This window comes from Neocloeon triangulifer, unplaced genomic scaffold (assembly GCF_031216515.1).
Source record: "Neocloeon triangulifer isolate White Clay Creek 2 clone unplaced genomic scaffold, ASM3121651v1 ptg000003l, whole genome shotgun sequence".
NCBI lineage: Eukaryota > Metazoa > Arthropoda > Insecta > Ephemeroptera > Baetidae > Neocloeon > Neocloeon triangulifer.
Genome location: NW_026775546.1, coordinates 5176342 through 5203056, shown reverse-complemented (window position 1 = coordinate 5203056; position 26715 = coordinate 5176342). Strand labels below are relative to the sequence as shown.

At 35.8% G+C, this 26715-nt stretch overlaps 4 protein-coding genes across 6 annotated transcripts in view; 2 read left to right on the top strand and 2 right to left on the bottom strand.

Moving 5' to 3' along the window:
• Positions 1–72: 72 nt before the first annotated feature.
• LOC132205711 (equilibrative nucleoside transporter 3) lies at positions 73–8850 on the bottom strand. 2 transcript variants are annotated; one of them, XM_059634963.1, is made up of 11 exons: positions 8699–8850; positions 8358–8485; positions 5897–6071; positions 3185–3266; positions 2653–2941; positions 2509–2594; positions 2170–2316; positions 1926–2106; positions 1569–1690; positions 1310–1509; positions 73–1112 (listed from the first exon to the last, which is right to left on the bottom strand). In XM_059634963.1, exons 2-11 carry the CDS (start codon positions 8476–8478, stop codon positions 980–982), a joined length of 1536 nt encoding a protein of 511 aa, XP_059490946.1. In that variant the 5' UTR covers positions 8479–8485; positions 8699–8850; the 3' UTR covers positions 73–979. The 2 variants fall into 2 exon arrangements, with proteins under 2 accessions (XP_059490946.1, XP_059490947.1); XM_059634964.1 differs by lacking the exons at positions 5897–6071; positions 8358–8485; positions 8699–8850 and adding an exon at positions 3439–3647.
• A 371-nt stretch (positions 8851–9221) lies between these two features.
• Positions 9222–11031, bottom strand: LOC132192878 (UV excision repair protein RAD23 homolog A-like). Its single transcript, XM_059613068.1, has 7 exons — positions 10831–11031; positions 10679–10760; positions 10460–10613; positions 10099–10376; positions 9723–9911; positions 9543–9664; positions 9222–9481 (listed from the first exon to the last, which is right to left on the bottom strand). Exons 1-7 carry the CDS (start codon positions 10894–10896, stop codon positions 9371–9373), a joined length of 1002 nt encoding a protein of 333 aa, XP_059469051.1. The 5' UTR covers positions 10897–11031; the 3' UTR covers positions 9222–9370.
• A 220-nt stretch (positions 11032–11251) lies between these two features.
• On the top strand, positions 11252–12886 carry LOC132192877 (queuosine 5'-phosphate N-glycosylase/hydrolase). Of its 2 annotated transcripts, XM_059613067.1 has the most exons (7): positions 11266–11329; positions 11495–11608; positions 11659–11886; positions 11941–12069; positions 12137–12281; positions 12342–12527; positions 12615–12886. In XM_059613067.1, exons 2-7 carry the CDS (start codon positions 11507–11509, stop codon positions 12833–12835), a joined length of 1011 nt encoding a protein of 336 aa, XP_059469050.1. In that variant the 5' UTR covers positions 11266–11329; positions 11495–11506; the 3' UTR covers positions 12836–12886. The 2 variants fall into 2 exon arrangements, with proteins under 2 accessions (XP_059469049.1, XP_059469050.1); XM_059613066.1 differs by having other exon boundaries at positions 11252–11608.
• Positions 12887–13098: 212 nt separating this feature from the next.
• The window catches only part of LOC132192876 (dopamine receptor 1-like), a 53687-nt gene continuing 40070 nt past the window's right edge, over positions 13099–26715 (top strand). The window contains exon 1 of the mRNA XM_059613064.1: positions 13099–13408. The gene's annotated coding sequence lies outside the window, so the exon portion shown is untranslated. The remainder of the gene's footprint in view (positions 13409–26715) is intronic.

Below are 26715 nucleotides of genomic sequence, written 5' to 3'. Positions count from 1 at the left end.
AATATTTTAGTTACTTAGCTTTGAATTTTTAATATTTAATCTGAGGTATAATTTGCAAATTAAGATATGAAGTTCATTAATAAAATTACATGTTTTATTCTGTGTCAATAAGTATAATGTTTGCATGAGCAATATGCTGTTGAATACTAGCAGATAACAACCGAGTTACAATACAGTGATTCGCACGTTTAGTAGATAAAACAATACACCACTTCATTTTCCGATAATTGCCTGAATAAAGTTTTTCCGATACAAAAACGCACAACTTCATGACGATAAAAACAAAAGCATGCGAGTTAAGGCAATTGTGTGAGTGCGTGCACAACAGTCCCGTGTGTAATTCCACTAAATATGTACAAGTTTCTGCTCTGTTGCATTGGCACTGCTTCAGTTTTTATTGTCTCCTTTTTGAAGAAAAAACTGAATAAATTTAAAAAAAAGACTTCTTTTCATCGACTTCAAAAATTCACGTTCAAATTTGATATGAAACTTTGGCAGGATTTAAAACGTAAAATTAAATATTAACAATTCAAAATTGATACTTTGGAATAACAGTTGAGTAAAAACGATTTTGGTAAGTAGCCAATTACAAAAGATTCAAGTATACATTTAACAATGCATCAAAAAGCTCGAAATATAATCAATGTCAATTTTTTAAGACCATAATAGTATGTTTTAAATATTAAAAACATTGCAGAAACATAAATCATGCACCTATTACTAAATAGTTGATGAAAAATCATAGAAGAGTAATATGAAGCATTTTTCAGGTCAATTGCTAAAAGAATAAGAGCCCCCGTAGCCCCAGTAATGAGCCATTTTTCAATAATAAATTGTTCCCCTAATACATGATTTTGTGATTAGTGAGAGTAATTTTGCAAAAATAATCACAATAATGCTAAAAAGGTGTGGAGGTCCAAAACCCAATTATGTGAAAGGGGGGTGATTTAAAGATGGGGCGTATTGATGTCAACAATGACTACACAGGCCATGATACATTTTTGACAAAGATAGGTGGCAAGATTGTGAAGAGAATTCCTGAGAATATGCCTGTGATGAGGAAACCAGCACCCAACATGCCAGCACGTACAGCATGTTGCGGCTCCACCATTCTGAAAAAGTAAAATTTTAATATTTTAGTGCTTGGATTGAACTACAAATAAATTTGGAATTTCAAAAATAATCCCACTGATAAATTTTGGAAGAAGGATGGAACGTTTTTGAATTTAGTTTTTTTTTTCAAAAAATAATTATTATACACAATTATAATTAACTGTTTTAATTTTTAAATGATATGTAAGGTCCTCACCTAGGGCAGTACATCATGCCAAGGGCACTGAAGTGACCACCAGTGATGCCGAGAAGCATCGCTGCGATCCAATATGCCCAGTCACTTGTGATGAGAACAGGGAAGAGGCGGCCGCCAAGTGGTTGGTAGTTGCACACAATGAAAAAGGGAATGAAGAAGACGCGCAAAACTACTGGTACGACCAGGTACTTCGGACCAGGCTGTTGACATAAATGATTTTTCAGTGAGATGTTTTAGATGATTTCAGTATAAAACTTACCCATGGGAACCAAGAGGCGGTCATCGAGCCAATCATGGCGAAAAGGTTAAACGTGAGGAAACACGTTATTTCAGTGAAGAACTTTTCACTGATAAAGAAATCCATGTCGAAGCGCCTAATGTCTGCAATTTAAAAAAAATATAAATAATTAATCTAGTTGAATTATTAAAATATAATTTAAAACAACTATGTCTAGCTCTTCTTCTAATTTTTAAGTTATTCAAAAAATACTTAATATTTTAGCAAACTTTTAAAGCATTCAAGTAGTTTCACCAATGAACTTAAATCTATGGCTTCAGAAGCAAAATCAAGAAGCCCGCAAAAATCACTGTCACAAATAAAACAATTTTTAATTACCAGCGTGGACTGCCGGAAAGATGGAAAGTGTGACAAAGAAGGTGAAGAAAATGTTGAAAAGCTGTGGCAGGCACTGCTTGAAGATTGGCCACAGCGGTGCGTTGGTCACCTGACCCAGGTTGGCGCGACGTCGCGCCTGCTGCTCCTTCTCGTTCACCATCTCGTGGTACCGATAAAACCTCTGAACAAAAAATTATTTATTAAAATCTAAGCTCTACATAATCCATTTAAAGCTCCAACTCACATTGAGCGGCAGAGCAAAGTAGGTGTCAAAACACACAAGGAGGATAAAAAGGGCTGTGATGAAGTAGTAAATGGCTGCTGTTCGTGGATCAGGAGCAATCAAAAGTGAGATGATGGACACAAGAGAGGTGAATGTGCCACTGATGTTCTGAAAATTTATTTATAAAAATTTCCGTCGATAAAATAAATTATTTTAAAATTATTTCCCCTAAAATTGGGATAAATTACAAGCAATAATTTGATCTAAGTTAACTTTTTTTTCAATCAATACTTAAATTAAATATAAAATAATTATGCAAAATTGTAATTTTTATTATTATTATTTTTTTTTTTAACTCACCGATCCCAAAACAACTGCGCCTGTGTACTTGAAAGGCAGTTTAGCTGCCATGCCATAGACCGTGTTCTGATAAACACCGTTTGCCACTAAAAAATTTGAAAAAATTAATTACACTCAAATTTGTTGAATTAAAAAAATCCTTACTGTTAAGAGCTGCCACGGAACACATGGTGACGATGAAGAAGGTCTGCGGCCAAGTCGAGGTGTCGACCATGGCCAGCACAACTGTCAGAATGAAAATGATGACTTCGATGACGAGACTCCAGACCACCCTGGTGGTGAGGCTTTCACCCTTGCCCTGCCATAAAATGTTGGCCCAGTTGAAAATCACGTTCGGAATTTGTGCAGTTAGGCCGACGTATGCCAAGAAGTTCGCGGCAAGTTCTGTTTTGACACCCGTGTAATCTTCACTCAGTTTGTAGTCAACAAAGTACTGTAAAAATGTAAAATAAAATTTTTTAGTAAAAAAAATCAATCAGTCAATTAAAATAATAAAATCAATTATTTTTTTGTAGTGAATTTTTAAAAGATTTTAAATTCAGATAATCAAAGGTAAAAATTGATATATTAATTTTTTAAATCCGGATCGATGTGAGGCATGGCCACTTTATCACCACGTGACCCAGCTAATTAATGAATATTTTTGACAGGCTTTTGAATACAATATTTAACAAACCTCTTTTGCTGTGATGAACATGTTCCAGGGCATGAGAGTGCCAACTCCGTGCAACAAAAAGATAAAATACACCAAGTTGTACCTGCAATCACAAAATGACGAAAATTTCAATTAAATTACAACAATTCAAACTAAGGAGAGGGAAAAATAAATAAATTTGACAATTAATTTCTTCTGAAGAAAGCAAAATAGAAAAGAAATTGACTCTTGTAATTGAGCAAATTAAATAATTAGAGCCGGCTCTATTTCCGGACCTATCGAGGGGTGGTTGGTCGTCATTGCCGATGGCCACACCATTCTCGAGAGGCACCGCGCGCTGCTCGTTGTTGGTCGGAGGTCGACGAGCAGGACTGCCGGTGAATTCATCCTCGCAGGCGGCCAGCGGAGCGCGGCGGCCACGCTGCTGCGGCCACGCAATAAGCGGACTTTGATCAACCGGCTGCTTCATCGCAACTACTGCGAATTGCGACTAATCAGCAGGGTAGGTTTTTCCACCCCACCGAGAGTAAGAAATAACCGGTCTTTTGCGCTAAAGATAGCGACTGACTTGCAGGACGACGGAACAAGTACAAGAGACAAAAAAAGCTCATCAAATAGTATTTTATTATTATTTATTAGATGTGATTTTCAAATTTGCCAAATTGTTTTCTATACATTTAAAAGATTAAATAAAAAAAAATGGTTAATTAATGAATTTTAATCTTTAAATATTTAACAAATTAACTATTAATTATATTAAAACAAAATTTGTCTAATTTTCAAAATTAAAGTGTCCCATTTTGATGGATGACTTTTCTTTACAGGCCAACACTTTTAGCGACACATTGTAAAATGTGTCATAATTTTATTCTTATCCAATTAACTCAAATTTAAAAACGTGGACTTCTCTTACAGACAGAAGCCAGATAGCTGCTCTCAAGATAATTTTTTGCAGCAAGAAATATTGATTTCCTGTCGGCTGGATGATATGCAAGCAATTTTGAATATATTTTATTACAGCTAATAATTTAACAAAAGTTTTAAATTTAAAAAAAAATCTTGATAATAATTTCAATATTTGGGTAGAATTAAATAGGATACTCCTTATTTTTTTTTAAACTATAGCGATAAATTGTTGAGTTTCCACGGATTTTAATAGAAATGCGGTTGCTAGAAAAATTCCTACTTTTCATCTCTGTCCGAATTTTATTTGAGCACGTGGTCGGAGCTCTATTGTCTAAAAAACCGGTTGAGTACGGGCGTGAGTCAGAGAGACGTTGATCGATCAAGCTCAAGGGGTGGTGTGCGCACGCAACTCAACCCTGTCCTTCGCTCAAAACTACAGGACCCCGTGCGGCCAAACACATGGCGAGCACCACGTGTTCGCCGCGCCGCTCAAATAATGCAAGCAAATTGTCTCCGCTAGTCGAGTCGCGGCCGGAAAATCCGTCTAGAATTTCCTTGAGATAACAAGAGTTCGACGCGGTTTCAGATTATTCAACGGATTCTCTCAGCAAAGAAATAAAATAATTGATTCAGCTAATTTTTATAATTAAAGAATTTTGATTTAAAGTTCATTTTTTAAGCAAAAAAATCCTTCGTCATTTTGCGCTGATTAAATTTTAGTGCCATTAACGCAAACACTAAACAAAGGAACATTCTGACTTGCGAGGACGCAGGTTTCAGAGTGGACAAGATAAAAAAAGATAAGTTTGATTTGAATAATATTGCTCTTGAAAGAGTTGCATTGGGGCAATTGGTTTATCAATAACTAAAGATTAACCACATTTTAGACTTTTGAGATTGAGAAAAGCAGTGATTGTCGCTGATTGTCGCAAATTCTACAACTATGCGGTCAAACACGTGTTGAAAACAATTCAAAATCCTAATAATGGGGATAAAGATAAATTCTGAGTCGGTTTGCCGAAACCTCCGCAGTTTTAACTTTCAACCCTTTTCACGTTTAGCTCAATTCAAAGGAGGAAAAAATCGAAATCTCTGTCTGAAGAGAGGGACGTGTGTAGTAGTCGAGTGCATTTTTACTTTAGCCTGAGGGGACTAAAATAAACCAGGGGGACGCGCAGACGACAGGAATCCGTCTCCGTACCCGTCAATCCCAAGCTAGACGGGCTAATAAAATTCCCTCTGACAAATGGATTCCTGTCTATTAATAAACTTTGATTGATTCGCGGCAACAAATCAACTGATCTAAATTTGTTTAGCGTGGAGTTCACAAGCAAGGGGGAAAACTCAATCAAAAGTTATTCCAAATATTAAATTTAATTTAGAAAATGAGAAACATTTTTTGCAAAAAAAATGTCTTGAAGTTTAATTTGCATTTGATTTTACTCAATGGAAAGAGGCAGAAATTCTACTGATTGAAATAACTCAAATAAATTAAAATTGTCTTGATTTACTCTTTTGCTATAATTCAACAGTTTATGGAAATCAAGGATAACTTCATTTTAAATCAATTAATCTGAGTATTTGTTTATTTATTGTAAGTAATTAATTGAAAAGTGTTGGCTTTACCTGGACTTAATAAATTACAACAAGTCAAGGCAATACAGCGGCCTCGTCATTTATTAACTACTTGAAGATCAAGATAATGCAGTAAATTTAATATAAAAATGCTGCATTAAAACAAAATGAAAAAGGGTTTGAATGAAACTTCGGATACGGATGAGCTTAATCAAGTTATTAAAGAAATAAAATATGGAATCAGTTACATGCCTGTCTTTAGGCGGGTTCATTTCCAGGTCGGCGACCTCCATGGTGACACCGCGGAAGTTGAGCTCCTCGTCGGGCAGGTTGCTTTCCTCCCAGCTCGGTGTCAGCTTCACTGGCGGGTTGAGCGCGGCGACGGCCTCCCCCTGTAGCCGACGCAGCGTCTCCTCGCGGCCCCCGCCTGCAACCATCAAACACGCACGCACCATTAGGCACCAACCACCACTCTGATTAATTATCATAATCTGCCGAAGAGCATGACAAGTAATTTCCCATTATTCTGGAAGAGGAAAAGTCAACTTGAATATTTTAAGATTGATCCTGCAAGTGATTAAAAGTGATTTAAATTTTGTTTTTTAAAAAATGTTATGTAAGTCGGTGCCAGTCTCATAGATGATTATTTGTTAACGAGCTTCCTGACATTTTTTTTTTATTTTTTTTTTGACAGGAAATAGGAAATGTAAAGATAATGTTTTCTTGTGTCAAAATTTTAATTAAACAAATCCTAAATAAAACTACGTAATTGTAGAAAAAGGAAAGAATAATTTTTTTTATGTTTTATACCAAAATTAATGAACAAATAGTAAAACATTCTCCATAAAATTTTTGTTGCTTATGAGCATATAACAAAATTGTTGCAAACAAGGATTTTTAAAGTAAAAAAGTAGTCTTTATTTCCTTATTTTTTGTTTTGTTTGATGTATCTTTGATCTTTGATATGGGCATCGATCGCCTCTAAGTCAACTCTGATAAATCAATAAAGAATATTATACATCATTTGCAACTAAAAGTTATCTAGAAATCGCTTGATGATCTTAAGAAATGTTATCTTGCAAGTCTTTTAGTAATAGAAAGCTTTATCTCATCATGCTGGTTAGGCCTATCAAAATTATTGACAAAAAGGAGATTTTATTGAAAATAATTTAAAAAAAAATGTTCGAAATAATTAAAGACACTGCATTGTTGCATAATTTGCTGCCTGTCGTTTGCTAATAATGTTAATTTATATATATTAAAGGTTCTTTAAAGAGGCCCACTTTAAAAGATAGGTTTTTCTGATCAAAATCTTTTGGTGGCGCCTTCTTTTCCAACTATCCAATGTTTCCCTTCAAAATAAATGCACTTAATTTTTTTTTTCATAATTTGGAAGCAATAATAAAAAAATTAAAAATTTATTAAATTAAATGGCGCATTATTAAAAAAGATAAATTTTTACACAGACATAAATTTATTCAATTACACAGCCTTGATATTAGAAGAAAAAACATAAATCATTCATTTTTTATGTACCCAATGCAAAGACGTATGAAGTTTAATACGGGTTAGTCGCCTTTGAGTTTTGACCCACGTTAAGATAGCGAGTCGCACTTCGTCATTCTGCTTAGGGAAGAAGAATTATGCCTAATCGCGTCAGCAGTCGCTCCCCTGTTGCTGTCAATAAAAATACTAAAAGAAAAACTCGACCTCGCGCAGACCCTAGCCGATTGGGTTTAATTGGTCTCGTCTGCTCCGCTTCCAGAATTTAATTCATAGTGGTATAGACGGATAGGAAGAAATTTGATTCTAAATTGGCAGTGATTAATTTTTTGGTTTAATATAATTCAGAACAGAAGAATTGGTTCCGCTAGTGTGGGAGGCCACAAAAATTTCAACTCAATAATTTTATATTTTTTGTTCAAGAAATCTAAGCGTTAAATACTGTTGTCCTAATTAAATTTAGAATGGAATTGTCCGTCTTGTCTCTTTGAAGTTTGATTTATGAAACTTATCTCGTGCCTCGCCAGAGATAATAATATTAAAATATGTCAGAGACAGTAAAATAGCGTCAGAATCTTCAGACGTGTTTACGTGTTCTTCGTGGTGACACGAGGCAACAAGGAGGGTTCTTTCATGATTCGTGCAAATATTGCTCCCCATTATAAATGTCTGGGAAAATATCAAAGGCCAAAATACGAGGAAAGTGGAAGTCTCTCCTCTCTGTGGTTACATTTTTTACGAAGAGAACGAAACAAGCAAAAAATTATATTTCCTTGTTTTGAGGTAGCAAGGAAATTTTCAATAAAATATTATTTATATTTAATCCGTAGGAAATAAAACCATTCTAAAAATTTATATTATGAATTATATGATTGATGTCTTTTTTTACAAGTAAACAATGAAATCCTATCAATGCAATACAATGTAAACAAGCAAGGTTATCCTAACTTTGTTTTCTTTATACTCCCTAACCTACTTCAATTCTTGAAATAAAATTTTATTAATCATTTGTCGGTATATTGTATAGAAAATATTTTATGGTGAACAAGGATTTTTAATTAATTCAAGAGACATCAGTAAAAAAAAAATATTTCAACCTGATTTCAACTATTAAAATTTTATAAAATTTTAACAACATTTTAAGTAGATTAAATACTTCTTATATGAAATAATAAGATAGTAATATTATAAATTATTAAAATAATAATACCATCATTGTTGACCCTCTGTACAAGTCCGTTTGTGCGCCGGTTGTCCCCGAGGAGTCTCTGGTTTTCGGCCGCCGTCGTGGCGCCGACGGTCGGCGCCTTGCCGTAGCCACCCTGAGACATGAGCTACCTGAAAACGAAAGACAACCTTTAGTATGCAAATCACATGACTAGGTAAACAGTAGGCGAATAAAAAACACACGAGGCCAAGCAACAAGTTTGTTGACGGCGCCTCTAAAGCCCGCGTCCTTTGTTTGCGCAGCCGATTGAAAATTTCCCGCCGAAAAGTGTAATCGGAATTGATAACAACTCATTGTTGGAATGTTTCCATCCGGTGAACTACCTGATAAGGGAGAATTTGTCACATTAAAAGGCGCCGCCCGCCGCAATCTGCCCCTTCGACTGAAGGTGTTGATTCAGCTGCCCTTTTATTTGTCTGCTGCAGTCATAGGGAGGGGTGTGGAGATCGGAAGGTCCAATTCTTCTAAGACTGCAGGTAAAGAAACGAATAAGGAACGGTTCTCGGTGCAAGCGCACGTCTCCTCTTTGCACACTCCCCACAATTGCGCTGCGAGCGCCTCCTCCGGATAAAATCCAAGTAACAATATAATTTATTCTATTCATTCCAGATTCTTTTTATTATATTTTTAGCTACGTCGGCACGATCGTGTTAGATTTTAAAATAACACATTTAAATTATAGCACTTAATAAATTCCAGAATCATTTTTCTAACATAATATGTTGTTCTACACAGCCAATTTTTTTTGCTGTCACAATATTATTAAAAAATACTATAATTATTATAAAACTTTTACACTTAAATTTGCTGGTTCAAGTCCAAAATGCAAAAAATCTCTGCATCAAATTAGGTGCATTCTTTCTTTTTATTCCTGTTAGTTGAAGTAAAATTAATCCGGCACTCTAAATTACACAGAGTTATGTACAATTCAGTCAAAATAACCAACACAGTGTGTATTTTCTTAACAAGCAGGGGGTTCTGATGGATTCGATGGCTCAGTCGTCCATGTTCTGCGAGAGCAGGAAGTTAGCAGCCAGATTCTCGTTCTTGTCGCACGCAAAGTACGCTTGCACCACTAGGTGCTCCGGGAAGCCTAGGTCTTTCAACTGAAATAGTTTTCAAATCACATGAGCTCAGGGAAATTTAAATTTTAAAATACAAACGCACTCTGTCAATAGCTTGCTTGTCTTGGGGCGTGATTTGGATAGTGCGCACGGGGGCATTTCCACCAGCCTCTCCTTCAGCCAAAGCCCCTGCGGCTGCTGCTGCTCGTCTTGGTGTGGATTCTCCTGAATTAAAAATATATATAATTTTGAGATAAATTTTAAAAAGAAATGGCGATAGTACCACTTGCAGGCTCGTTCATCATGCGTACAAAGGCCTCTTGGTTTTCTGTGATAACTTGGAGCAAAGCTGGGTTTGATTGGCCGATTTGTTGGAGCACCGCATTGAGCAGTTGTGGATTCTGCTGCACAACCTGACGCATCTGTTGAAATTGCGGCTGCGTACGCAAAAATTCCAAGGGGTCTTCTCGGCCTTAAAATCACAAACATAATATCAAATGAGACGAATAGAAAATTTCGGTTAAATTTGCCCAAATATTAGATCTGCAGATTATTTTTGAAAAGCAAGCAACGAGTCATTGTATCTAAATAAACCAAATTGTTTTTAATAATCAAAGGTTGAAATTTTTTAAGAAATAAAATAAAGAAAAGAAGCAAACCCTCTGGTCGCTGCCTTGTCTCAAGATCTCCGACGTCAACTGCCCTTTCTTGTTGCTGCTCGACTGGGTCTTCGAGGTTGAGATTGGGTATTCCTGAGATTAAATATTCAACAGCCCTGTCTGGATTGTTAAACGACGCCCTCAGAGCCTCCCTGACTTCACTCTCCGGGTACCCCATGTCGACTATGTTCCGCACCATGGTTCGATACTCGTCCGGGGGCAGAAGCAGAGATTCCCCTGCAGCACCAGCCTCCTCGGCTTGAGCCTCAGGTTCGACTCTGGAATTTAAATTTAATAAATTTTATGAACAACATCAACAAGATTGAATTAATTAAAAAATTTATTTTATTAATCTATGAACCTTGGGGGTGCTTCCTCTTCAGTGGGCACATCGGTGGGGTCAGATGGGGTCACGTGAAGGGGTGCATCTTTTGGCTTAGCAACCAGACACACGACGAACTTTTTCTCGTCGATATTCAAAGAGCCGATCACATCAGAGTCTTCTAATATCTTTCCTAAGAATAACATACAAGAATGTGGGGCTAGAGAAGATTATCATAGCTTTTAAAAAATCTCTTACCGGAGTAAATAAGTTTTTGCCGCGACGCTTGGTATTCGTGCGCACCTTTTTCCTTTTCAATTTTCTCTTTCAATTGCTTGACCTGCAAGGTAAATTTTTAAAACATAAATTGCCAGTTCTTTGAATTGAAACTCAAAAGACGCCAACTTTACCGTATTTGTGGCCGCGATTTCTACGAGGAAAGACTCCTGCTGAAGGTTTTTTATTGTGACCTTCATCGTGAAGGGCGTGGACGCGTCAAAAAAGCGTCCAAAGGTCGAATTCGGCTGCCGATAAGCCCAGGATAAGCCGTCCGGCGATGATGTATGTAAAATTGTAAACACAAGCGTGTGCCAAAGTCAGCTGCAGTGCAGTAGGGGTGTTGATAAAGGAGTTAAATAATTGCACTTAAAACCTATTACTATTATAAGAGCATTGAAGAGCATCAAAAAATATCAGAGTTTTAAAAACTTATCAATAAGTTTAAATAAAATTTGAACAAAATCTGGACTTTTGTATAAAATAAAAGTGAAAAATGTCTGTAGTACATTTGGATGCTAAGCTCCTTTCCAGCTCCTTTCCATAACCACATTTAACACCCGGCTTTTCAATTTTCAATCAAGAGAGCAAAAAAGCACCACATCACAATATCACATCACTCATCTCTCATAGGTCATCACCAAAGAATTATTGAGATTACATAGTGCAAACAAGTTAAAATTTGTTGAAAATCGCTTTATGAAATCACTATCAGTTAATCTTTTTGTGGCTCTGCGTTCGTATCATAAAATAAACAAAATTTCTCTGTATAATTTTTCATTTTTTCCAAATAATAAGCGATTTTTCACAATGAATGAGGTTCTGACCCCAAGAGATTCCGGCGAATTTATTGCCTCGAAGGCATCACATGTCAAAATTATTCCTGATGGAATACAGAAACTGGCATCTGCCGTAAGATATTTTTTATTAATAATTTGTAAAAGTAAAATTTTTTAATTTAGGTGGAAGAAGCGCTTGAAGCAGGCTCCATTTCCATTCGAGGGTTTGCTGAGAGCCCAGTGCACCCTAAGCCTAACGATCCTGAGTGCCTGGATGCCCTATTGGTCATGGACGCCCTGAATTTCAGTTTCTGGACGCCAGACAATCAGCCAAAGTGGACTGTGGTTTATGATGATGTTCCCTACACAGGCTACTTTGCACTCTGCGCTGCCCTCGTCAGGGCCAAAAAGGTGACTTAAGATGAGGCATGATTTTAAATTAAATAAAATGGCTGATGTGTCAAGGAAGGTGTTGATGTCTGGCGACCTGAGGTCTACTCGAAGCTGACCGAGCAGCAGTTAAAGGAAATTCTCCGTTCGAGTACAACGACAGAGGTGCCATTGATTAAAGAAAGATGCCAATGTCTTCAAGAGGTAATAATTTTGCTCAGTGGTTTCAAAAAATTATTATTAATTTATTAATTTGATGTTTAAATTTAAGGTTGGAAATGTACTGACGACCAAATTTAGCGGCTCCTTTTCCAACCTAATCAAACAAGCTGAGGAATCGGCTGTTAATTTGCTCAACCTGATCGTCTCTTCCTTTCCCTGCTTCAGGGACGAAGCGACTTACAAAGGTCAAAAAGGTGATTTCTAATTCCTTATATTTTGACAAGCTTGGAACTGATTTTGTGATTTTATTTCAGTGGCCATTTACAAACGAGCCCAGATTTTGGTGGCCGACGTGTGGTCTTGTTTTGAAGGTCAAGGGCAAGGTCGGTTGAAGGACATTGACCAGATCACCATGTTTGCTGATTATAGAGTCCCGCAGATGCTGGTATACTACGGGTGCCTCGAGTATTCACCGCAGTTGCAAGAAAAGATTGCAAAAGGTGAGTAATTTAGTAAAATTTAAAATTTTTTGGTAAAAATTGGAAAATTGTATTTTATAAATTATTTATTAATTAAACATTTTCAAGGTGTGGATTTGCCACCTGGAAGTGAAGAAGAAGTAGAAATCCGAGGTTGTTCGATTGCGGTTGTCGATCGTGCCTATCAACTATTGGTGACCTCGGAGAGGACACACAACCGGATGGTGAATCCAGTGCTAATTGATCAGTGGCTTTGGACTGAGCGGCGCCGAATTGCTGATGCAGTTGAACATCTTGGGTACCACAAAACACGAACCATCTTCTACTGAATAATTAAATTTTCAATTAAAGTGGCAAAATTTTAGTATTATAAAACAAAATAAAGTTTTGCAATATTTTTGCAGCTTTACGCATATTTGTAAAAAATTATTTTCCAAGGGCAATTCCCATTGTTTGTTTGCAGTGCAGTTTGCCGAGTTTGCCCCTCTTATTAAAAATGCAAACTTTGCAACATCATTTTGCCCGACGATCTCTTCCTCGGCGTTCATGCCTGCAGCGCAGAGTGGCAGATCTGATGTTTCATACAGGGCAATCCAACGCACTACTTTTCTTTTTTGTGCCCACTCGTCACAATTACAAATCTCCTCTTGACCATTGTGCGAAAGAGAAGAGGACAAAAGCGGACGAGTTTTCATTGTGCGGCAAACTGTCCGCAGACTCTCTTCCTCTTTGTTCCGCTAGTCAGTGTGTGGATGAATGGAGGACAAAAAGAAAAGTGGTTGCGCGCGCACCCCGATGGACAGGGGCACTCGGAGCACCCCTGAGCGCTGCCGCCCTCAATCGTCACCGCGCCACCAGACCTAGCTACACGGACTTGTGCCGCGCGCGCCACCCACACTAAGGTAATTAACATTTTTAATGTGCATTCCAATTATTATATTAGCGAAAACTGCGTACATGATAAAAATGCGAAATTTAAAAAAAAATTTTTTTGGCAAATTAATAATTTTTCTATCGCCGAGAATAGGAAATTCCAGAACAGCCTTTTCATGATTTAGCGCACATACCATTGCGCATTCCGCTCTGGACTGGAATGTCAAATAGTTATTTTAACACCCACAACTTAATGGATCGTGAACTGTAAAAAAAGAGGAGATATATAGATTGAGATTTGAGATTGGAATTTTTAAAGAAAATGTAACTTTTATAAGCAGAATAGTGGGCATTTAAAAAAAACAGAGGTGGCCTTAAGGCAATTTTTAAACCACTTAATTTGGCTCAAAATGGCGAAAATATTTAAATTCGCAATATTGGAACTGTTCAAATATACTGTATTTAGTTGAATATTAAATACAAAAAGGGTTAAATGATATTTTGCCCAATTAACATTATGCTTTTTCTCATCTCAAACTCAATGTTTCTCAAAGTTGATAGCATATAAAACTGGTTCGAAAAAAATTATGCTACAAATTATCGCAAATTATAAATATTAGATAATTTTTTGTTACTATTATTATTATTTTTGTTTATTTGTAATAATTGTTACATCACATTTCTACATTCAATCGTTTGAAAACAATTTTATTTGAAAAAAAAAGGAATTGCTGGAAAAACGGCATCAACACTAGCAAGAATTATGCTAATACTTCCGAGATCAAAAAGACCCCATCCGAGGCAGTGAGCCTTGGTTGACTTGGCTTTTATTCTTATTACTAGGCAAAAAAAGCATTGCCTTTTGCAAAGAGTTATTATTAGTTTTATAATTATTAGTTTATTCTACAAATATTTAGGAACATAGAATTATCTACGATAAGGGAGACCATGAAATTTATAAAGGAAAGAAGTCACTGTAGATTTTACATTTTCCATCTCTCGTTTTTCCGCACAACAATAAAGCATTTCCTTCTTTCTTCAATATCAGTCCAAAAAATTGTGCAAATGATTTCACACTATCTCCAGCTGTCTCTCTTTTTTATTTCGTCCAACGTTTGATTGATGAGCAGACGCCAGTATACTGCTGATCGGATCATCGTAATATATTTCACCGCCTCTCTCTATTATTATTTATTCTTCTCAAAATAAAATTTGAAAAGAAAAAAAAAATGAAGAAAGGAATTAAAACTAGCAGATGTCGAGATGTCTGCTATAAATTCAAAAGTTACAAATACCGCGGTAAACCCACCAACCTGATATATTTCATTGTCACTTTTCAGACTCCTTTGAGTAAAGATAAAAAAAAAATGAGCACAATATCCAATAAGAAAATAAATTTTATTTCATTTTTAAAACTTTTTTTAATTCTCCCAAAACAGAAAATTTACTAAACAAATTTTAATTTTGTCACAAAACAAAATTTGATTAGCTTTGTTCGCAGTTATTCGCTAGTTTCCAAATTATTTGGAGTGCTATTCACAGACAGCAATATTTTTGCATTATGAGGTCGGCAAAAGGCATTTTATGGAATTTGCAATTATCGCGTTTGTGAAGCATGGGTGGAGCGGTTCTCTTTTTGAAAGCTGTGCTAATTGAAATTGAATTGTATTCGTGCGTGCAAACAGCTGCAAAAAAACAAAGCAACAACAGAGACGCATTAAGCTTTGGTACCTTCATGAATTTTATTTCCAAAATTGGCGTGTTCATCTAATTTTGCAAGCCGAGTGAAAATTTAACAGGGTGGAAAATAAAATTCCAAAAATTAAATTATTTATTCAAAAAAGTTATTACGTAAATTTAACTAGAGCGCAGCATTGTATAGTGGAAAAACTATTTTCAATCCAATGCTTGCAAAAAAACCTGGTCACGTCTTTTTGTTTGCGAAGAAAGGCGTGGGAGGGATTATCGAAAGTCTCGTTTGTAATTAAGCACATAATCCAACCTTGAGAGAAAGGAGAGTCGGAAGTGCAGAGATATTACGAATGCAGGTCGCGGCCGCAGAATTTCATTTTCCCTCCATTTCCGACGACACGGCATCAGCACAAGAGTGAGCGGCACTCACAGCCTGAGGGCTTGCATTCGCGTCAATTAGTCTTAATTAGAGCACCCTATGCGAATGCAGAAAGAGGCCGCGCGTCGAAAAGCCCTCTTTTCAACCGGACGCCTAATTAGGCTGAAAGTGCGCACGAGAAATGTGCACCTAACCAGATTAATTAATTTTCTTTTTGCGTGAAAACTTTTTGTATTTGTACACAAAAGCTGATGCAGTTTGATATTTAGCGGTTACATAAGCAACACATTCTCTTTGCTTTTATATCCTTTTTTACTTTCCTCAGGTGCTTAACTTGTTTGCCGCAGGTTTCGTCACATTTGGTTTATTTTTCCTACCAATTTCTTTTCTCAATTTCTTTCGGAATAAACAATAATGATAAAATATTAAAGTGAATAGTTTGTGATAGTTTTTTGTTTTAAATTTAAATTGTAATTAATTTGTAGTAGATTGAGGGTTTATTTATGTTCAGTTTAAAAAAAAAAACGGCAGTTCCTCGATGGATTGTGTGAGTTTTTTTCTTCCCAGAAAAAACAAATATCCTGCAGCTCACTGCAGCTATATTTCATTAAACTGTATGAAATAATTTCAACAAAAATTGTGACAAAATTTAATTTTCGAAGTTTCTCAAAAGATTAATATTTAATTTATTATTAGAAAATATATATATATTTTATACTAAAGTTATACTCTTTAATCATCTAGTATTTGCTGATTATTTATTCAAATATTGAATTGTTTATTTTTGTAATTAGAGAAAGCATTGGGTGGGGGGGGGGGGGGTCATCTAAAATTTTAAATAAACTCCAAAACTCAATACATAATATTTTTTCTTTACAATCTTCACACTTATAAAATAATTAATTAATTAAAAATTTGGCCTCTCACTTTAAAACCATCAATATTAAAAATCAAATCATTTTTGTAGAAGCATATTTATTAAAAAATTAAGGCAACAAGACGTATACGGCTTAAAAATTAAATTTTATCCCTCTCTTGCATAATATTTTTATTAATTACTTTTGTTTCAATCCCAACACTGTAATTAAAATTTTTTAATTAAAGCTTTAGTATTGCTGATAAGTAAATAAAATTAAAAATTTTAATTTTGTACCAGAGTATTGATGCAATAAAAAAAATATAGTAGCAACCTTTTGTTTAAAAAGGTTCTCAATTGTAATTTCTTCCTTGAAAAGATGGAAATTCATGTTTGTTGAATTGAAACTTGGCTCTTTCTCAGTTAATTTAAGTAAACTTTATTGTGTTTTCTGCTGGTATTTATTTACTGAAAAAAAAACAATACCGTTTCTCGATCACGCACCAGAATGCTCATGAATTATGACTGCAGCGCCTGCAGCCCGCAGCTGAAACATTTAGATTTATTTTTCCTCTCCGTATAACTAAACACCGGCAGAAAAACACAAAAAAGTCCTGTGATAAAATTTATCAAGGAATACTCGAGTTTCAATCCAGTAATCTTGAATAGCTTTTGGATAACTAATTGTGAACTAAACAAAAGTCCTAGTTTTTGCGTCTTGTGAAAATTAAAACTTTGAAATTTGAATGAAAGAAGAATTTTCACTCAAGTGTCAAATCAGTAATAATTAAAACATTTAAATAATTTATGTAGTTTTCTAAATATAAAGTTTGCATGCAGCGGCATGCAGCATAGCGAATATTAAATTTGATTTTACTTGAAACAATTTTCTCCAACTTCTTGGCTGCTTCCCCTAAAAAATTCAGCTGCTGTTGTCACCAAGTTAACAGTTTGTCGCGCGCAGTTCTTCGCTGCGGTTATTTTAATTTTTCAAGACGAAAAAAATTTCGGTCCATTATTGCGCGAGGCGGAAAGTCGGTCAGTGGTGCTGTGACACGCATTGTCGTAAAAGTAGCGGCGGCTGCGTCTCTTGTGCTATTATTCGGCCTACGAGGCGCGAGTACGCCCCGGGGAAATGTTTTGGAAAAGGGGGAGCGTGTTTGTTATTGATGACGACCCGCGCGCCGGGCCGTTCTCCGCTCCTGCAAGAGATATTGAGAGATGAATTTCCGCCGCACGCACACACACACACATACGCACGCGGAGATGAGTTATTTAATCATCTCATCTCGCACTGCCGAGGATGATGAGGCAGAGAGGGAGAGAACCAGAAATGACAAGTTATACGGAACGATTGCTGGACCATTTCAGTTTGTATGATGAGAGCGGATGAGAGGGTCGCCAATAAATCAACAGTTTATACAACTCGGTTAGCAATAACTCCAAACTTTGGTCCATATTAAAATATAAATAAGTAAAAATTTCAGCTCGCTTATTTAAAAGGTCAACAAAACTCTCTATAAAATTTTTTCAGCCGTAAAATAGAAATGATAAAAATTTTTCCCTCTTAAATTGAATAAAATTTTTATCCGCTCAAGATATTTCCTTTGTGCAAATTTTAAATCCACACATTAATTGTTGACTTTTCTATTGTTAATGGCAATAAAATGCATTTCTTAGTGGTAGCTTAAATTTACAGATTATTATTGCTTTGCTATTTTATTTTAGTCTTAATTCTTAATTCTATTATAACTGTCAATATTTATTTTTCCGCAATAATTCTTGTTAAACTGTGAAATAAGTGATTTTTGCTTCATTAATTTCATGAGATTTGTTTTGATTTATCCATGGAAAAATTGGAAAGTTTTTATTCAAAATGGCAGTAAACTAAAATTAATGTTGAAATAATGCAAAGAAGCAAGCAATAAAAAGACTTGTCCTTATTTTCTTAATACAAATCGAAAAGTTTTGTGTTCCATGTTTCTTTATATTTGGGTGAGAGCGTTGGATCAAACTGACACAAAAGACGGAGCACTTCCATTAGCCGTGTCGCTTGTTATCCACGTCCGAAATCGAGATTTGTCGCTCGACACATCTCAGATAGGCCGCACGTCGTCCCTACTTCTCTTTTTCTTAATTAAACCTCGCTTTTCCGTCTTCTTTTGTCGCAAAGGGCGGCATAGCAGAGAGTTGCATTTTCTTTTGCGACTTTTCATGCTTTAATTTGGCTAATTTGCAACACGGAAAAGAAAGCTAGAGAGAGGGCAAAGCAAAGCCATTTTCTAATTATTGTGATTCACTAGAAACTAAACTTGCGGAAGACCGCAAACTTGCGTTTAATGACTGAAGAGGATCCCGGGGGCGAAAAGGGCTCTGTCGGCCTAGAGAGGGTGAGTAATAATGCAAAGCCCAACCATCGTACGTGCTTAATTACATTGTGCCAAACTATGCTGGGCAGAAAATTGTGTGAAGCAAAATTTCTTGGCCAAGTCAAGAGCTAAATTTACTACTTTGAGTTAAGACCAAAGGTCATTTTTTTTCAGAAGATCAAAATTTTCTCAGAAAAAATTTATTCCCAGGCAGGCAACTTTTTCTAATAAATAAACTTATAGAAAAATTTTTTTAATAAATATTTTTTTATATATTTTGATTCAAAATGTTACCGGAGTTCAAAAATTATTTACTCTTTTTATTTTGAATTTCCATAAATAAATAAAACCCTTTAATGAGCCGGTGCTTTTGTTCACACTTTGAATGTGTAAAAAACTTTTAATTGGTCATAAAAAGTTGGCAAGCTCTTTCCGACCAAACTTTTGAATGGGCAAACATTTAGCTCGCAAACAAATAGAATTTCTGTGGAAATCATCATTCCGAGTTCATAAAGTTGGCACAAGAGTAGCTGGGTGGTCTGTTTTAACACTTTCGCCGCCGAAAATCAACAGTCGGCGGCACTTTGGCGAGAGGAAGGTTTGCGTGGCTGTTTGGTCGACGCGGGGGCTGGCGATGACACCTGTTCGTTAGTCTGGGTGGATCCATTGTTTGCCCTCCGCCGCCCCAGCAACTTAATAAGCAGCCTCGACTCGGCTTTAAAGTGAAGCTGCACGCGCGAGAGAATCGCACCGGGTTGATTAATTTTTTCGCCGATCCGCGCGCGCACCGCCTGTTTACTCAGCCAAATTGAATTCGTCGACGTGCACCTAGATTAGGCGCCGATCTCGCGCGCTGGGTTTTCGTTCACGGAAAGAGAAATTGAGCGAAATGCGCGGAGGCGGGGAGATTTTTAGGATATTGCGAGCTTTATCCAATATACGAATTTTCCCAGCAAAGGCGGGATCTTTAAAGCTTTCTTATTACAACTGATCATTTACATTTTTTACTTTGGTAGAAAAAAACTATTTGGTTTTGGTAGACCTGCCAATTTCATTAAATTTTTAAAAGTACAAAATATCATAAAATTAAAAAAAAAAAAACGTGCAACTTACAATGGAAAAACTATCAAATTTTGGTAGGAAATTGAGAAAATTATGAGAATGAAACAATGCAAGTACAAGATGAATTTGTTAATTTTCTTTTTTCCCACTTCTTACAAATTCGAGTAAATTTTATTTTAAATCAAATAGAACCAAAGAAATCCACAAAAATAGATAAAAATCAAACTAAATTATGGAAAGAAAAAAAACGAAAACAAAGAAGGAATTAATTCAGCTAAAGTTAGGCGCATTGGGTCTTTTTTATCTCAGACGTTGCAAAACTAAAATAATAAATAATAAAATAATGTGTAAAATTTGGAAGTCTGTTTTTTTTTTAAAATTGTTCTGGAATAAAATATCCACACATTTTGATGTCAAATATTTCATAATATTACATTTTTTTTCACATTCTAAACAAACTCATCTTGGCTGAAGTCGTTGGGTTCCATCTGCTTTAAGCATCTGGCGCGTGGGGCACAATTTCTCATCTGTTGTTGCGAATTAAGCCATATACATTTGGAGGCCCGCTCCATTCATAACTCGAGCGCGCCTTCGTGTTTTTCCTCGTTAGCCGTTGAATTATTAGCGGAAAAGCACGAGCACCACTCGCAGCAAACGAAGCTCATTTGTCGCGTTTGTCCAACGCGCTTGAAAGCTGCCGGCTGCGAAAGTGCATTCGAGGCGAGAGAGAGCTCATATCATAATAATTAACAAGTGTTCGGCGTGTGTTTTGCGGTCGGTTCGAGTGGCGTGATCGATTCGCCGCAACCCGCGTTACAACGCTGTCCGGCATGTTGCATAATTACCTAACCTGCAGGCGCTATACGCTATTGTGATTGACGAGCAACAATACTCGTGCGTAATTAACGCAAATCCCGGTTATTTTGCACCAATCTATTTTTTAAACAAGTTACAAATTTGTGAGTTTATTTTAAAATGTAGAATTTCTGACAGAAATATACGTTTTCCCTCCATAATTTTGTTATTATTTGCTTGATTCTTTTCTTTAATTACACAGTTAATTTTAAAAAGAAGTAAAAATATCCAGTTCTGAATATTTTTTCTATCACTGCTGACGTACAAAAACCAGGCAGATAATCACTTGAAACACGTTTCCAGAAATGAAAACATCGAGCTGGTGTTATCATTTCGCTTGCAAATGAAAAAAAGCCTGCCGACAAAAATGATCCAATCCTGCATTTTTTGACTGACGGCAGAAGATAAGGGACGAGATTGCGTGCAATAAATTATTCAAAATTTTCCTCCTTTGCAATTCAATTTGACGATTGATGTAGCTAATCTCAATCACTACTGAATTAATTTTCAATCACTCTCGGGAACGAACAAATACAAAAAAAAAATTGTATTTAAATTACAGTCATTTTCCTTGATTGCGCAGTCACTGTTTGCGAGATTGATGCGAATCTTCTCGGCTAATTCCGCGCTGGATTAGAGACGCTTTCAAAGTGCAAACAGGCATGTTGTGCCGAAATTGGATCGATGCGACGCAACAGTGTTTGTTAGCAAACTGCGAATTTTCCCAAAAGCATTCGCAGACATCCGACGGACATGATATTTGGCCCATGTACCACGGCCTGCCAATTACGGACGGACGTGAAATTTACGCTTGATGCCAAACTGTCTCATGGTATCAGATCGCACAACACGCGCATCTAGTTGGTGAATAGTCGGTCTCACTCAGCTTGAAATCCCAACAGACAAATAATTTTCTTTTGTTTCAAATTTATTATCCATTTGAAACAAAAGTCAATAATGTAAATTAAAACTTGTGACTAAATTAGAGAGTATCAGTTTCAAATAATGCAAAAAATGAAGTGTTGACTAAAAATGACCAGTTTTCTCTCAAAACTTTTGTTATACCTCTTACTTTGACATGCAATTCCAAATTTTTGTTCCACGATTTTTTATTGATTCTTTATGTTTGCGGTTTTTTTTTAATTCACTCCCAAATTCATTCTGAAACAATTTGAGACTGAAATCGGGTTTTGAAATGTTCTTAAATTTCTGGACTATATTTTTGAGCATGTGAAAAATATCCTCTTACTTTTATTTTACTTCTATAGAATTTGAAGATAAAAAAAAAAAAAAAAAAAAGATTCATTTTGTTTATTTGCAACTCTTTTTTTATTGAAGAAAACACTTTTTTATGGACTTTTCAACAATGAATTGCCTTAAAAATTATCCGCAAATATAAATACTTGTAGTTTTGAAAATTTGTATCACTTAAAATGGAGAGTATATAATGCAAAAATCATTCTCCTAACTTTGCGGATGCCAAAAATTTCTTCCGAAAATAATATTATCCTACCCTTATCTCAAACATTCTCGTAAATTCCACAGCGATAAGAAATTTTTCCTTCTCAGAATGTAATATAACTTTGGCGGATTAAATTTTACTATCAGCATGGGCTTCATTAGAATTCAACAGGGGCCGTAGGGGCGATAAAAACTGCGTATCGGCCCGCATCTGCCTCTCACACGCGGTGCAGATTTCGGTTCGATTTTCCGCGAAAAGCGGCTTAGACTCATTTTGACGCTTTTGTGTACGCGCCTCTAGCTGCTCTGGCATATCGCGAGTAAGAAAAGCATTAAGGGTAGCTGCGGGTAAGTGCAGAGGCGCTTTGTTGTTCGCCACCGCGCGCATTCCAACGTGCGAAAGAGAACCCGGAGTGAGTGTGCATGTGCTGAAGTCCCGCCTAAAACTGTTTGCCGAATCGATCGCAATTTTCGAGAGAGCTGAGAAATGCGAGTAAGCCACCCTGGCCGTTTCTGATCACGAAAATAGAGCACTCTGTTAATCAAACTCATCAAGATTACGCAACTACCAACTTTGGATTTCTTCCAAAATCAATCAAACCCGTCGTAGGTTTCCAGACATGATTGAAAACTAGAAGAAGAAGAATGAAGTTTCCTTTCAATATATTTTTGTTACAGCTTTGAACCTATGAAATCGACTTAATTATTTTGATTTCAATGTGCTAAATTTCTATGAATTTCATGAATGAAACGAAATTCGTGTATTTGTTCTGATTAAAGTTCCAATTTGAAATATTATTTCACTTGTAAATTCACAAGAAAAAAAACAACAATTTAAACGCTAAATAATTTGAATAAATTTTTATAATTTAGTAATTCTTAAAATTCCTTCCTGAATCGACAAATACTTTTTTATCCGTAATAAAGTCCTAAAAATATAAAGCTTTCCAATCGATACGCAATGTTTGATATAGACGTTTATTAACAAATTTCGCATCTCTTATTGTGTTCAAATATTTACACCAGATTTACACAGTCATGTAGGTTTGCAATATAAAATAAAGTACAATATCGTTGGAAAAATCTCGTTTTTCCATAAAAGTTGACGTTTGATTTGCGGTCCATCCTTATTTGCCATTGAATGAATTTTATTATAGTGTGGGCGGCTGAAGAGGCTGCCGGTTTATGGATCGTAAAATGTGAGCAGCAAACGAAGAGCAATTATATCGCTGAGCGGAAATTACACTCCACCATTTGCAGCTTAAAAGCACCAATTTAAAGCGTAAACAACACTGAAAGCATTTCGCAAGAATTTAATATTGCTTGCCTATTTACTGCTTTCCAAAAGTAACAAGGGAGAAGAGAAAAGTAATAAAATAAGTCTCGTCAGTCTCAAGCACGTAATTGTTTTTTTTTCTTTCTTATTTTGTTGTTATTTCGTTAAAACTCATTCTCAAAGAAGAAAACAAGAATTTAAAAGTTATGTTTTAAATATTAACAAAAATATCTTTTGAAAATTAGAAGCACTTTGTAGAGTTGATCAAATGATCAAATATCGAATAAAAGTTTAAAAATATAAAAGAAACATAAAACAACACAAAAATTGTAATAATTATGACTGACAATTCAAATTCAAAAATTTTATTCTATTTTTAATATAAATTATATTTATGCTTGTATATTTGTATTTTTTGGTTCAATTCTGATTTTCAGAACTGACGTATTTTTGTTCTTGTACTGGGATGGGAGCAGATATCATTTTGCGTCTTTCGCGATTAGTCCGGTTTCGGGGCGCAATTTCCGGCAGCCAGTTTGGACCGCAAATCACCGGCGGCGCCGAAGGGGGCGTCCGAGCGAAACACACTCGGCGCTTTATTTCCACTCTGCTAACGGACGGGCGAGGGTCTCTCTTTCTCTCGGCTGCTTTTCGGGTCAACAGCACTGAATGCATCAAACCACCCCTCGAGAGTGTCCTTTGAAAAACACCGCCGGCACTAAAAACACACATCAAATCGATCGCTCGTCGTTTTTGTCACGGCCGCGCCACTCAAAACCGGATCACTTTGCATTTTGATTATGTGCCATTTTTTTTTTAGAATTGGCAAGCACTTATGTTCAGCAATAACGGACTTTTAATGATTTGGTTTTGCTAATTTTTTTATCTGTTTTGACAGAGCACAGATTTCTAATGAAAGGGCCGGAGCAAAATTATTCCATCAATTACCATCGCTTCCTTTGCTGTTTTTGTTGAGGAAAATTTCCGCTTGATTGCTTTTTTTGCTATAAACAGAGGCCTGTTTTTCATCAGAGGCTCGGTACAAGGAGCAGAGAGTGAAAAACAAACTTTTTAAGGGTCCTCTCTGCGGCGAGAGTTTTTTCATTTCACGATGAGCGCAAACAAGACGGTGAAAACGTGCGAAAGAGTTATTTTTAAATTGATTCCTTCAAAAGTCATTAGAGGAAAAGTTATTTTGTTTGATGTTTAATTCAAGCACAATTTTCTAAAAATTCAGATTGGAAAACCATTTTATCTGGTAAAAATGAAAAGGGGATCTTTTGTCCCAATAACTTAATTTAAAATTGAATTTTTAAGCTGATTATTTCTGCAACTTGGTTAAATGCGATGAACTATTCATAAAGCAGAGTTCAGAATTCTAAACCACGGCTTAGTTAACATATCGGAATTTTTGACAGAAACAAGTCTCATCTCTTTGAACTTCGAGCGGTTGCAAACCCCGAGTGCTGTTGTTTCTAGATGTTTGCCCAGTGCGCGAGCAAACAATTTCTCGAGCAGAATAAGCAGCCGAAATTTGTCGGGCCCAGCACGCGCGGAGAGAGCTAATGCGCGCCAAGACAACAAAGCTTTGCAAACACTGGGTTACTTGAAGTGAAGACGTTCTCCTCTGCGTGCTATTATTTCGACAAACGGAATTGCTGCTGTGCACACATCGCCGCCAAACTGTGTGTGGTTTTCCTCCGGTGCTAAGCAGTAACCAAGGCCGGAAGTGGCGAATTTCCTCGCTATACCCCCGCACGAGAATTTTCTATAGCCCCTGCTTTGAATTTCTGACAATTTTCCTTGCCATGGTTGGGTTTCAAAAGGTCGCTCCGGATTCAAATTTCCACCATGTAAGGTTTCAGGAAGCTTCCTTGATCTGTTTACAGCAAGATAAATTATTTTGTGTATAAATAAATAAATAGAATTAGCGGCTGACATCTCTCATTTAATTTTATAATTTAATTGCATGAAATTAATATTTGAAGCTTATTTTAACCTGGTTTCAAACAATAATAAATATAAAAATAAGGTATTTAAATTTTTTTTTTTTTTTTTTCAAAATTACCATAAAATATCAACAAAAATATTTTACAGTCTTGCATCAAATTAGCTCCTCGATTATTCAAGAGAGAAGAGGATAGATATAAATAAAATATTATTCAATTATCACAGCAGATTTTAAATTATAATTTTATTTTGTATTTTCTATGCTTTTCAAACATTCACTATAAAAAATAAAAATTACATAAGTAATTAACCACACAATATTAATTTTATCCCACGAATTGAAAGAAAAAATGTATATAAATTCATGGAATTCCCAAAATTTATAAAGAAAAATCATTTCAAATTGCTCTAATTTTTTATCCTCCTAAATTTTTATTATTTCGCAGATTTCTACGATTTACCCACGCCATTTTATAAGAAAAAGTATTTTTGAAATTTATTCAGTTTTAATTAATTACAGCGTCATTATTATCACACAAAAATAAAATTCATGCTGGGAAATAAACTTGTAAAAATGGCAAAAATAGTATTTTCAAATGCTTTTATTGTTTTACAAAAGGTTTAAAATATACTGTGTTAAAATTATTAATTAAAAAAACTGGATTCGTCATAATAAAATTGCATTTTCAGATCAATTGCGGTGGTTCCTTTGTAAGTGGAGTACAATTAAATCCTATACCTCTAAACAACACATAATTGGAATCGACCTTTAGAGCAAAAGAGTCCAATGACAATGGCTAGTGGTTGATGCACTAGAATATGTGAAATGCTATTGATAGCATTTTCAATGACCCTTTGTTTACATATTAAATTCCCCGCGAGCGTTTGCGTCATTCCGTCCACAAATCACACGTCGTCAACCTGATTCCAATCGGCAATGATGTAATATTAATACATCAGTGGGCTGAAAATCGATCAAATCCCAAAAACGTTCCTTTTGAATTGACGCGAGAGAGGAAATTTTGATGCCTCTGGAGGTTTTCAAGCAAGAAAGGAGCTTCTAATTGAGACTCATTATCGCCAGCTCGATTGCAGACGACGAACGTCAGGGGAGAAGAGATATTGTGAGGGAGGAATATCGGCAAATTTTCACCACTGATGCTCAATTTCGGCGGAATAATTAACCCGGGCAAAGTTAAGCTATCCTGTGGGAGAGTCTTCTTTTGTGCTGCGGCTTGTTCTAACAATAAGAAACTTTAAACTGCTTAATTTAATGAGAATACTTTTGGGGCAAAACTTCATAGATTTTATCAACTTTTGTGGCGATTTCCCCTGCTTTTTAGAATTTCCATGAACACTTCCCGCAAAATTTTTTTTCTTATTACTCGACGCAATTTTCTTGCAATCCAACGTATAATGTGATTTAGAAATTCACA